Here is a 12,750-nt window from a genome sequence, read left to right as displayed (position 1 = left end):
ATATGAGTGCCGAATTGTAAGAAAATTAACTTAAAAGTGATAAAGTTTAATATCTTATTTTCTTATTTAGGTTAACAAAAACTTTCGACTTAATAAGGATCCTTTCAAGTATGTGTTAGATACTTTTGCGGGGAAAATACGTCCAAGGACTTCGACACACATTGGGGATAAGCACTAATTTCATTCAAAACCACTTACAGGTGCGAAAAATCAACCGATTGCAACAATGTTTACACAGAAATTTTCGTAATTGAATTCTGAAGAGACTCACATCGCTTGATTCTTCAAATTAATTTGTTTATTAAACAATTTGTTGCAAAATATCCTATTATTTGCAGAACTTTATATTATAATACGTATTTATGTATCATTTTCGTGACATACAATTTTTGCTCAACACTTAAGAGAATGATAAACACTTTAAGAGACAGTAGGTATTGCTAATTGACATACGTTTTGCAAAATTGTTTTATTTTTTTATTTTCTAATTAATTTTAAAAATCAGGCGATGTAAGTCTCTTCAGAATTCAATTACAAAAATTTCTGTACAAAAATTATCAAAATCGGTTAATATTTGTGTGTAAGTTCGTCCCCAATGTGCGACATCGACATGTTGTTTTTGACCTGGAAACATATAAAAAACAGTCATCATCAATCCTTTTACGTTTCTTAACAAGGTTTACTTACATTTTTGTTAAAATTCTGTTATAAATTAATAAAAAAATAAAAAAAAAATATTTTTCCGCCAACTAATTTGCAACTTAGAAAAACGGAACTACGATCGAAATGCAGAATACACAAAATTGAACGATTCGAAGTTGGATCGAAAGAGATTGGAACACAGAATACCAAAATTGCCAAATCGAAAAAATTCCAATCCAAGTTGAAATGCAGAATAGGGGTGAATGCTTAGGAGATCCATCTAGCTCATTGTTTACTATATAGTTTGGCAGCTTAAGTAGAGGTTATGTTGCGAATTGAGTGGAAGGCAGTGGACTAGGCAGTCGAATGTCATATAATGAAGGAATGGTGTTCGGAGATTTTTCAAAGTTAAAAAAAAAATGACAAAAGCTTTAATATAAATAAAAATATTGTTTTAATAACAACAAAAATGCCATATATATTCTGTATACATATTTTTGTAAGTATTATCTCACTTGAAAATTAGAATTAAATAATCTAAAGTTTTGTTTTGAAACTGAGTCGAGAACTGTGCGTGTGAATGTGCGAATTTTCACCGATCAGCTGTTAGTTGCGCTACTTGGTAAAATTTACAATGATCTAGCTGCAGTGGTTAAATAACTAGCTACAGCACATGGTGTACCGAAAAGCGGAGACACAACCCTCTTGATGGCATAGTGTATAACATATAGCTGAATCAGTTGCGATGAATTGTGGACACGCGCCATTTTAAGAGGTGATACATAGAATTAGTGTAGAGGTGAAACAGAGACACATATTTCAGTTACATCTGAGTATAATGCGTATTGAAATCAGCCCTGTTAAATAATGATTACTAATGGTAATGATTAACCGTTGCAATGATTTTGCTCCCCTACTTCAAAGCAAATTTGCAGCTAAGCTGTCATCAGCATGGCTGCAGAAAACTCCATTACACCACCACCGCGGTAAATGCCACTAACACCCAGATAAATTGCGGTTTAAATCAAAACCCCCACCATACAGAGTACTCGTTGCGCTAGACCTATCAAAAGCTTTTGATACGGTCAAACGCGGCATGTTACTGCAAGAACTGGAAGGGTATACCCTTCCCCCATGTCTTAAAAGGTGGACCGCAAATTATCTGGGTGGTTGGCAGGCATCTGTGTAATTTAGAAACGAAACATCAAAACCAAGAAGGATTAAACAACGGGTGCCACAGGGTGGTGTCCTATCCCCACTTTTGTTTAATTTCTACATATCTAAGCTACCTCCGCCACCAGAAGGAGTCACTATCGATTCCTACGCCGATGACTGTACAATAATGGCCACAGGCCCAGGCCCACAGATCGCTGAGTTCTGCAACAGAATAAACGGCTACCTCCCTGATCTCTCCAGTTTTTTCGCCTCGCGAAACCTGGCATTATCACCGACAAAATCCTCCGCGACCTTATATACAACATGGACGTCACAAATGTCGACCATTTTGAACATCCACGTCTATAGCACTACGCTACCGACTGTCATACTGTCGTAATAAAATCCTCAAATCCCTTGCTGGCAGTACTTGGGGAAAAGACAAAGAAACGCTCATTACCACATACAAAGCAATTGGACAGCCGATTGAATGCTACACTTCCCCTATATGGTCGACAAGCCTAAAAACTACTCACTGGAAGAAGCTACAGACCTGCCAAAATACTGCTCTAAGAGCCGCCACGGGCTGTCTTCTTATGTCCTCAGAACACCATCTACATAATGAGGCGATAATACTCCCCATCAGGGAGAGAAATGAGATGCTAACCAAACAGTTCCAGTTGAATACCCAGAAACCTGGGCATCCCAACAGACATTTGATTGATGAGCCAACACCGCCCAGGGGCTTAAGGAGTCACCTCCGTAAGCATTATGAGGAAATACGGCACCTGAGAACTCCGTATGAAGCAAAAAAAACACAAGCTCAACTTCGTTCTGGATCTTGTAACAGGCTAAACTCTTATCTATCCAGAATCAACCACGACATACAAAATGTATGCCCTGCTTGCAATGTGTCCCCACATGACACCAACCATCTCTTTAATTGTAATATGGAACCAACGCCTCTAACACCCCTTTCATTATGGTACACGCCTGTCGAAACAGCAAGTTTCCTTGGACTCCCATTAGAGGACATTGATGAGGGATTCAAGGGGTTGTGTAGCGCAACATATAGCTTCTCCAACCCAATTGTCAACCTCACCTTCGAGCGGCGAATCCCGTTTCACTAACAGACGAGGCTCTGGCGACCCCAAGCTCCTCATGGAACTTGGGGGTGGGGAGGGAGGGATGGCGTGAAGGTTCAGTGTGGCCATGTAAATCGTTCCCGAGATGGTCGGGCCGGCGCCTTAATGGTGCTGTGTTACCGGAGCGTATCGGATCTGTATCCGACAAAGGACCATCACATCGATAGCACTCCCCAAGGCCTTCGGGGAGTAGCCTAATCGCTACAACAACAACAACAGGACTTTGATGACAATTTGTGATCGGTCACAGCTATTAGGTGAGGCGAAACATTGCTACAACAACAACAACAACAACAACAACAACATATGTTTTCGTTTGTTTAATTGCAATTAATTGCTCATCTTAATTAGTGTCCATGCCTTCATCATCATCAACGGCCTCATCATTATCACTTTCGCTATCACTTGTCGTGCTGTTGCCGCTTCCACTTTCGTCAGAATTGCTACTTTCACTTTCAATCCATTCATGCGCGTCCATATTGTTGGGAATTATAACTTCCCACTCATTTAACCTATGCAAATCCAGTGCATAGAAATCATTGAAAGTATATTGCTTATTGTCTTCTTCATATAAACCGCCATATACGTATAGGGTGCCTTTGCAAACACATAGACCAGAATTCATGCGAGGTGATGGTACATTTTTTGGACGCCTATTGGGAAACAAACTAGGCACTTTTGAGAAAGATGTGTTGCCCCCGCTACCAGTAGGTGCACCACCAACTGTTACAGTAAATACACCATCCGTGTGAACCGTTTTAGTTGAGCTTGATGCTGTTTCCATTTTAATGTCTTGCACGGCAGTTTCGTCTTTCTTTTCCACTTTGTTTTCTTTTTTCGTTATTTCTAATAAACGCCATGTTAGGCTTGTTAGATCTAATGCTAATAGGTCTTCGCCAAATTGACCTTTGATATCTTCCTCATCTTCATCGATGTCCATAACACCGCCAAAGCAATAAGCTTTACCATTAGGGGCCATTGTACAGCTTACACTACTACGCGGTAATGGTTTGTAACCTCCTGGTTTAACTATTATCCATTTGAATTTTTCATTTGGATTAGCTTCTGCAAAGAGCCAACAATAAATGGTAATACAACATATATTTTATACTTATAACTACTTTCCACTTACTATCAGGCACAAGACTAAACATATCCGTATGTACTACACCGCGATCTGCATCCTTTTTAATTGCTGCTTTTGAGTAACCGCCCCAAACAAGCACTTTTCCATCAGGACAAACCGCCATGCAACAACCAGATCGTGGTGCAGGTATAATGGCGTCACTAACATTAATCTTCAACCAATCATATGATTCCATGGAAAATATGTGTATATCATTAAAATACCGATAAGTCTGGTTGTTATCATGAAAGCCGCCAAATACATAAATACGTTTCTTGTTAACCACCATTCTGTGTCCACTACGTGCACTTGGTGCATTCGGCGCGTTGATTTTCTCCCATGTTCGTGTTTTCATACGCATTACCCATAGATCTTTATAATGGAAGAACTGCATCTGGGACGGACTGGCATGCTCACCACCGAAAATCTTTAAACGAAAAAATGATTTTGATGATTAGAAACCTTAATTTCGTACAACTGATTTACACGAGAGTGATTTTGGTACAAAATAAGTAAAATAAACATTGGCAATAGTGTAGAACAGGGTTCGACTGCTAACACGAGCCCTGAAATTAGTATTAATAATCTTAACATCATTATTATTTGCCGCGTATTAGCAATCGACCCCTGTTCTAGACTTTTACCGTAACATTTTCCTACCCATAATTGTCCACCATCAGTAGCGACTGCTACCATTTGATGCCCACTACGTGGAGCTGGTCCAGCTGGAGATTTCACTTGCCTCCATAATTTTTTGGGTATATTGTAGATAAACAAGTCGTTGTAAATGCAAACACGTTGTCCATTATAGAATTCGCCACCAAATAGTATGAGCTCCTCTTTTTCAGGATATGCGACAAATGTGAAATTAGAACGGGGCGTTGGCGGTGCGCAAACTTCTTCCGTGACCGTTTTACGACGTGCTTCTTCAGCTTCTAATTGAGCTACAAATTCTGCTATATCTGTCTACATAAATAGTTTGTACATAAATGGTTATTTCAACTCTTCGTTATTTCTAAATACCTCGCCTAATTTTTCCAGCATTCGCTTTTGCTTGGCAGCCAATTTTTTGTCTGTTTTCATAGCAGTCTTTTCAGCACCTTTGCCTTTCTTTTTATTTTTGTCATTTTTCCCCATATTTGAAGTAGCAAAAGTTCTTTGGGTGCAATTTAATTTAATTTTTATTAAATTGATAAGAACTTACTTCTTTGATTAGATTGATACGAATCTTTTGGTTACGCTCTCATATTTTCGCTCTCACGAGGGATTTGTCTTCTAGTTGTTGCTGGCAACAATCACAGATAAATCCCTCGCGCCAGCTGAAGCGGGTGCCAGAACAAAAAATGTGCCAGTCAAAACGAAAAACGGCCCAAAAATTTCGGTAAACTTTAGTTTGACCTAAAACTGTAGAATAGCGTTCAAAAATTATGGGAAAAAGGATAAAAATACTTAATTTAGTCTATATATTATTAGTTCGAAGGCGGGGGGTAAATATTATTTCCCATTCAAAAGTTATCACTAAAAAGAGGTTTTGTAAATATGAACTCCCGATGCAACCAGTCCATTTTGATCACAGAACCTGGAACGCCAGACATGTAGGATAAGCCCTATCCATTAGATAATGTTAACTGTTATATCATAGGTCCGATTTACTGAAATTTCAAAAGAATATATGGTTTTCACTGCGAGTTAAATGCGTTACAATATTTGACTAAGTAATTTAATTGAAATGTAAATTTTACTTAGATTTGTTTATATTTAACTCTAACTAGTCGTATTATTGTAAAATAAGTTTAAAGAAATAAATATTTTACAACTATTATTTTATTAGATGATTGAAACTATAATCGCCGAAATTTATGTCAAAAATCCCCATTTTCAGATCTATTAATTCTTGTTTGGGGTGGCATCATTGATAAATGTTATAAAAAATGTGCATTTTGACAGCGCTCTCTCGAAACAAAGAGTAGCAAATCCATTCATCTATGACTTACTTAATCCACAAACACCGGTTGCTCACCTCATAGTAAGGCTGAGTAACACAGCACTGCGCTGTGTTAACACTCAGTAATGTGCGGCACGCACACGCACACTTATCGATTAAATTATAACACAGTGGCACACTCGATGGCACAAAGCTGTTTCTATAGCACAGAGAATGACACTCAGATCGTAAGCATTGTTTACTATATAGTTTGGCAGCTTAAGTAGAGGTTATGTTGCGAATAGAGTGGAAGGCAGTGGACTAGGCAGTCGAATGTCATATAATGAAGGAATGGTGTTCGGAGTTTTTTCAAAGTTAAAAAAAATGATAAAAGCTTTAATATAAATAAAAGTATTGTTTTAATAACAACAAACACGCCATATATATTCTGTATACATAAATTTGTAAGGGTTATTTCACTTTAAAATTTGAATTAAATAATCTAAAGTTTTTTTTTTGAAACTGAGTCGAGAACTGTGCGTGTGAATGTGCGAATTTTCACCGATCAGCTGTTAGTTGCGCTACTTGGTACAATTTACAATGATCGTAAGTGCACATTCATACATACATAGTCCATTGTGCCTGTTTTGTTTGTACTAGTAATCTTGCCTGTGTATTACGTTTAAAAGATGTGGGAACAAAATGTATACTCTAAGTTGAAAATGTTCTATTTAAGCAAAAGTTGTGGTTATATAACGTAGATTCACTAAACATGGGAGTACGAAAGAAGATAAATGTTGCCATGATTTACTTTTCTAAACGTGGCGTTAGAGGTAAGTAACACAGTACTGTGCTCTGATATTGTGCTAACACATATCGACTTTCGATAATCAGTTATAACACAATTGTGTCAACACAATGTGTTAACACTACAAAGTGTGCCTGTGCTACTGTGTTAACACTCAAAAAATAGTGTCATTACCCACCACTACCTCATAGTGTACCTATACAAGTGTGTCAATTAAGCGATAAACGTCAAAACTACAAACCTCCTCGCTCACCTGATGCAAATCTCAGGTCTAGAGTTGCATTTTTCGTACGCAAGAGTACTTCCAGCTGAGTTGCATTTAATAGTTTAACAAAACTTTGTATTATTTACAGATGAAATAGTTGCATATATTTCCGCGGAAGTAAGAATACTAGAAGATTTGTGGCCTGCAACAATGCGGAAACATACGGAAAGCAAAATTTATTTAAATTAAAGTCGAAATACAAAGCGCCAGACGTGTAACATGGAATATTTTCATTTCTAAGGCTGTTTACACAAATGCATAAGGGCAAAATTATATAAACGCTTTGGTCGCTTCAAAGCAATGATACCGTACGGCGCTTCATTATTTTTCGTACGGCGTTGTCAAAGCGTAGGCACGCAACCAAAGCATTTATGTAAATTTTTCGATACTTCGCCCGACAAATGAATTACCCTTCAAAAAACGCGAGTACTCCATAAATAATGTAAGGAATAGTCCTTTGGGAATATAGGAGTGTTCCAAAACTAATCTGTATTCATACAAAAAATGTGCTCCAATTAACATTGCGATGTCCTAGGAGAGGAGTAGGTGATCCCACTCTCGCTTTGTTTGTGAGTATTCCATAGAGTACATAAGTGAGAGTACTTTCTAAAGTACTTTCACTGTAGTACTCCATGGAGCATCCACAGAGGATCATATGCCAAAGTACTAAAGAGAAATTGTGTCGGAAAGAATTATCGGAGTGAATTTAATTTAAAATGAAAGTAAATGAAGAGGGGCAATATAACTTTTATATTTTTTACTACGAATATTCTTATGTTGTTTAGCATTTGCGTGAATAAAGAAACTAATATTTCTCTATACTATAGTATGTATACATAAAACCAGTGCGCGGTTGCATTTTATCAGAGTTGCCATAGTAAAATTTTATTATCAGTAATTTGTATGCAATATTTTACTTTTGGAAACTCTGTTCGATCATCATCGTGTCGTGAACACGGTCGTTAAAAAACGAGCAATGATCGGCTGATGGTGTTCCGCAAACGCATTGCAAAGGAGTATTGTTAGAGTACTCCAACATGAAGAAAATGGAACACGTAATCCAACAATTTTTGCAGGGTAATGAATGCAACACAGCCAAAGCGTCTATGTAAATCCGCCTTAATTTTTGTAGCTGTGAAAGTCTCCTGCAAATAAAATGGTGCTGTAAGTGCAAACAAATCAAACTCCTATATGACACTACTTTATCTCCAGCTCACCGGGAAGTTACTATAAAATCGATTGCAAGATTCCCCTCGTTTTGCATGGATTTGTAGTTATCTCACTTAGCGCGCTACCTAGTGAAATTTTGAAATCTGTAGATTGTATTGTAACAAAGCCTCGAACTGTGTGCCAAGTTTCAAGTCTCTAGGTCACCGGGAAGTTAGTTAAAAATGGATTGAAAGATTCCCAAATCAAAACTAATTTTCTTAACATCCCGATCCATGCGCCATCTAGCGAAATTTTTTTGATCAAATATTGCATTGCCACCGGATTCTGACTCACGCCCAAGTTCCAAGTCTCTAGCTGACAGGGAAGTTACCTAAAAATCGATCGCAAAATTCCTTGCGTTTCTTCAGGGATTTTCGTTTATCTCGGTTCGTCTGCCACCTGGCGGCATTCTGTTTTCCACGAATTGTAGTGCCATCGACTCGCAAACTATGTGCTAAGTTTCGTTTGCCAAGTATGGTGCTGAAGCGGTACCGAAAGTTACTGTTGTTAACTTATATTCAGTAACTTCACCATCTGCATTGCGCCAAAATATTCGTTGCTATTCAGAATCTTCTTCCTGCGTATCTATACAACGAAACATTTTTTCAATATCGGCCGTAATTACATAAACATGCAGACGCCAGTTCAATAAAACAGCTGGTAGTTCATTCAAAAGGCGAGGCCCACTACACAGAATGTTGTTTAATGATTTCCCACTAGAAGACCTGGCTGACGCATCAAAAACAACCCGACACTTTGTTGTCAAACTATCTTCCTTCATCATGGCGTGATGGGGCAATGTACAACACGAGTAAGATGGTTGATTGTTGTAAAGTTGCAAATGTTGTTCTTCGTTAGTCTGAACAGGCGTTATTTGATTGAGGTCGAAATATTCTTTAATTGTTGCAGTGTATTGGTCTTGGACCTTGATGTTATTGTTAAACTTACGCTCGAGTAAATAAAAACGATTAAGTGCATTTTGCCGAGTCTTGCCTAACGTCAAATTCGAGTCAAAATGCGTTTTCAATGGTAAGCGTACCAAGTATTTTCCGTTTGCCTGACGAATTGTAGTCCTGCAATAGTATTCTTGACACCATATCTCTTCTGGAGTATGTTGTTCTTCAGTTGGAATACTTTCAAGTGCGTAGAACTTCTTCACAAGCACATCCAAATCTTCCAAGCAAATGTGCGAACAGTTTGTTGTACTGCTGTATTTATAAGGGGTTGAAATTGATATCGCCTTACCCGATATAGTCCAACCAAATGCTGTTTGATGGGCGATGGGCTCGTCGCTGCGGCCCTTTCGTAGTTCTTCCATTATCAAATCCGAAAAAAGGTCTGAACCAATAAGTAAATCAACAGGTAGTGATCGATAAAATTCCGGGTCTGCCAATTTGAGATCACGTAAGTGAGGCCAATCATGATATGATATGGTTGTAACTGGTAAATTCTCCGTAACGTTTTTAACGACTGAAGCTGTGACGTCTAGCTGGAAGTTTGCAGCAATTCGTGATTTTATTGTAAATTGTGTGATATATCTTCCAGATGTTTGCTGACCATTTGTTAGTTTTATGCTAGTTTTGGTGGGCCAGCCTTCCAATTTAAGGGTGTCTGCAGCTCGCTCACTGACTAGAGCTCCGGTGGAGCCTTGCTCGATTAACGTGCGCAATAAAACTGTTGAGCTGTCGTGACGGGTAACCTTAACCACTGCTGTGGGTAAAAGTACATTTGTTTTAGAAGTGAACTTGATTGCGTTGAACAGTAGTGGACCGATTTCGGAGCCAATATTATTGGTACTAATAGTACGCCTATGTGATGGCGTGGTAGACGACGTTGCTGCAGTATGTGAAAAAGATGATGGATTGTTTATGGTTTGAGGAAAATGCAATAATGTGTGGGCTCGTTTGCCACATTGTTGGCAGTTCCGATTGCTTGGACATGTGGAAACCAAGTGTGTGGAACTAAGGCAATTGATGCAAAGCCTGTTGGTGTCAACGATAGTTTTGCGTGCAAAACAATCCATGGCTAGAAATTTGTGACAACGTCGAGTTATATGACTTTCTTTACACAAGATGCAACTAATGCCTTTGCTATCAATAGAGCTAGAAATGTGGTTAACCCTTGAATCACGACGAAATTTTAATCTTTGAGTTGGTTGTGAAGGTGAACTCAACCTTTGCTGCGCCGCCGATTTTGAATCACTATTATTTGATTTTAGCTCAAGGGATTCGAGCGTCCGATAGCGAACCTCAATAAAATCGCAAAACCTTTTGAATGTTGGAATCTCTTTGGAATTCCCCAATTCCTGTTCCCAAAATTGATGGGTTTCCATGGATAGTTTACTAATAAGAAAGTGTACAAAGACTTGATCGCAGGCATCGACATCGACCTTTAAATTGCGTAGTGTACTAAAACACGACCCGGACGTGTCGATTAAATGCTTTAACTTAGTCGAATCTTCCTTGGCCACGATGGGTTGGGAATAAAACAGTTGCATACAATGTGTAAACAAAACTCGGGGATTGTTGTAACGACCCAGCAGAGTTTCCCATGTAAGGTTGTAGTTATCATTTGTCAACGGAAACTTCATAATGTCGTCATCAAAACCAATAGGTCAAGCAAGTCGGAGATAATTGAACTTTTCTATGCTAGCGATTTGAATGTTATTATGAATCAAGCGGAGGTATGCAACGTGGAATGCAGGCCAGTCCGTGTAGGAACCACTAAAGCTTGGGACTGTTAACTTTGGTAATCGAACGGCCGGTGCTATTGTATCGTTGCGTGCAATCTGTTGGTTATTCGATTTGGATTGTTCCGCAGTAGGCATCAATGTAGTGGGGTATTTGGTTTTGAATGCTTCAACTATGTCACTTTGAGCCGATACATAGAGCTCCTCAAAATTAGTGGCGAATTCATTGGCATAATAATCATGCTCAGTATCGAGGTCCGATCGAAGAAGTTTTACGTGATTATTCTTGAATTTGTGGTAGCACTCAGTCAAGGTGGCAATTCTAATTTCAAAGTACGTAATGGTTTTTCTCGATTCGGGATCCTTTTTAAAGTTTTTGAGGGCACTTTCGACTTGGCGTTGCAGGTCCAGCTGCATAGCAGAAACTTCTTCTGGTGACATCTCGTTCCCCATTTTTAGAAAAAACAGAAACCCTCAAGCACTCAAGCAACAATAAGCACACACTTACCTCACAGCGGTCACTTGAAAGTCAACGAGTTCAGCACGTAAAAGACGCCAATTTGTTCTCGATGTATCACTATTGTTGTTTCCAGGTAAAACACCCAACCCTGTTGTTATGGAATGGATTATGGCTTCAATGCCCTTCGCGAAAGCCAATGTCAAACGTATGATGATATGTTTGTAAAATGCCTCACCCGGGGCACCAAAATGTTTGTGCGCAACTCGCAAAGATAAAACAACAACAAGTTTGAAGTCCAATGGTTGGTTTATTAAATTTATTAAATTTGGTACAGAGTAAACTCATTTATTTGCCTACTGTAGAATGACGACTGATTTTTACTGTTTTTCAACCATCTCCGCTAGCTGTGCAAAATGAGCTAATGATTATCCAAAGTATTTGTACATAAGCACACACATATAGCATGTTATTAAGAGAGGTGCATTTATCTGCGATGAGAACTCTATCCCCGCTCCGTTTTACGTGTTGTTGCTGCATGGTGCTCAATCCTATTTTGGTTAATTTGGCAAGTTAGGGTACGCTCACACACTCTGGATCACCGAGAAGTTAGTTAAAATTCGATGGTAAAATTTCCATTTTAAAATAAACTTTCTGTATATCTCGACCCGTGCGCCACCTATCGGATTTTTTTTCACTTGCATTGTAATTTCTCCCAGATCTGAACTATGCTCTAAGTATCAAGTGTCTAGCTCAACGGGAGGTTACCGAAAAATACTTTTCCGTGGGTCAAAAATTCGTATGAAAATAAGGGGACCAACATGAATGTGACTTAATATAAAGGTATAATATAAAAACCCACGAAATACAAGAAAAATACAAAGTAGTTCATTAAAAACAAACAAGACAGTTTGTATTTCGATAGGGTTTTTTGACATTAGGCCGTTTTTTCTTTATTTTTTCTGACAAATGAAAATTTTGTTTTTAGTTTCAAAATTTTGTGCATAAAAACACAACTAAATTCAAAGTGTTAATTGTGTGTGCAAATGAGTTTTCAATAAGTGTACATTTTTCAGTTTTTCATAGTTAAGGAATTGACCTCCAGATTCCTGTGTTACACAAATATAGTAAACTTGGGTACAGAAATTCAAATAAAGAAATTTTTCACAATAATTAGAAAAACTCTATGTTTTCTCTGCTTTTTACACTTAAAGGAGTAACCCTCAGTAATAAAATAAACTTTTAATGAAATTAAATAACTCTGAACTGAACACTTTTCGCCATGATCTAAAATTAAAATGTTTGGAACAGGAGCAACACTTTTGTGACT

General features: G+C 38.2%; 2 protein-coding genes across 2 annotated transcripts; both read right to left on the bottom strand.

The window, feature by feature from the left end:
- Positions 1-3,247: 3,247 nt before the first annotated feature.
- On the bottom strand, positions 3,248-5,562 carry LOC137238352 (kelch domain-containing protein 4). The gene is made up of 4 exons (XM_067763219.1): positions 5,092-5,562; positions 4,729-5,034; positions 4,075-4,495; positions 3,248-4,007 (listed from the first exon to the last, which is right to left on the bottom strand). The coding sequence occupies exons 1-4, from the start codon at positions 5,203-5,205 to the stop codon at positions 3,286-3,288; spliced, it is 1,563 nt and encodes a 520-aa protein (XP_067619320.1). The 5' UTR covers positions 5,206-5,562; the 3' UTR covers positions 3,248-3,285.
- A 3,271-nt stretch (positions 5,563-8,833) lies between these two features.
- LOC137252374 (uncharacterized) lies at positions 8,834-12,192 on the bottom strand. Its single transcript, XM_067788002.1, has 2 exons — positions 11,472-12,192; positions 8,834-11,404 (listed from the first exon to the last, which is right to left on the bottom strand). Exon 2 carries the CDS (start codon positions 10,862-10,864, stop codon positions 8,834-8,836), a length of 2,031 nt encoding a protein of 676 aa, XP_067644103.1. The 5' UTR covers positions 10,865-11,404; positions 11,472-12,192.
- Positions 12,193-12,750: the final 558 nt, after the last annotated feature.

Source organism: Eurosta solidaginis, chromosome 1 (assembly GCF_040869045.1).
Source record: "Eurosta solidaginis isolate ZX-2024a chromosome 1, ASM4086904v1, whole genome shotgun sequence".
Classification (NCBI taxonomy): domain Eukaryota; kingdom Metazoa; phylum Arthropoda; class Insecta; order Diptera; family Tephritidae; genus Eurosta; species Eurosta solidaginis.
This window is presented reverse-complemented; position numbering and strand designations above follow the sequence as displayed.

Coding starts and splice junctions, on each gene's coding strand:
- LOC137238352 (XM_067763219.1), bottom strand. CDS start 5,205: ATGGGGAAAAATGACAAAAATAAAAAGAAAGGCAAAGGTGCTGAAAAG. Junction 5,035..5,091: donor TGCTGGAAAAATTAGGCGAG/GTATTTAGAAAT, acceptor CTATTTATGTAG/ACAGATATAGCAGAATTTGT. Junction 4,496..4,728: donor CTGATGGTGGACAATTATGG/GTAGGAAAATGT, acceptor TTTCGTTTAAAG/ATTTTCGGTGGTGAGCATGC.
- LOC137252374 (XM_067788002.1), bottom strand. CDS start 10,864: ATGAAGTTTCCGTTGACAAATGATAACTACAACCTTACATGGGAAACT.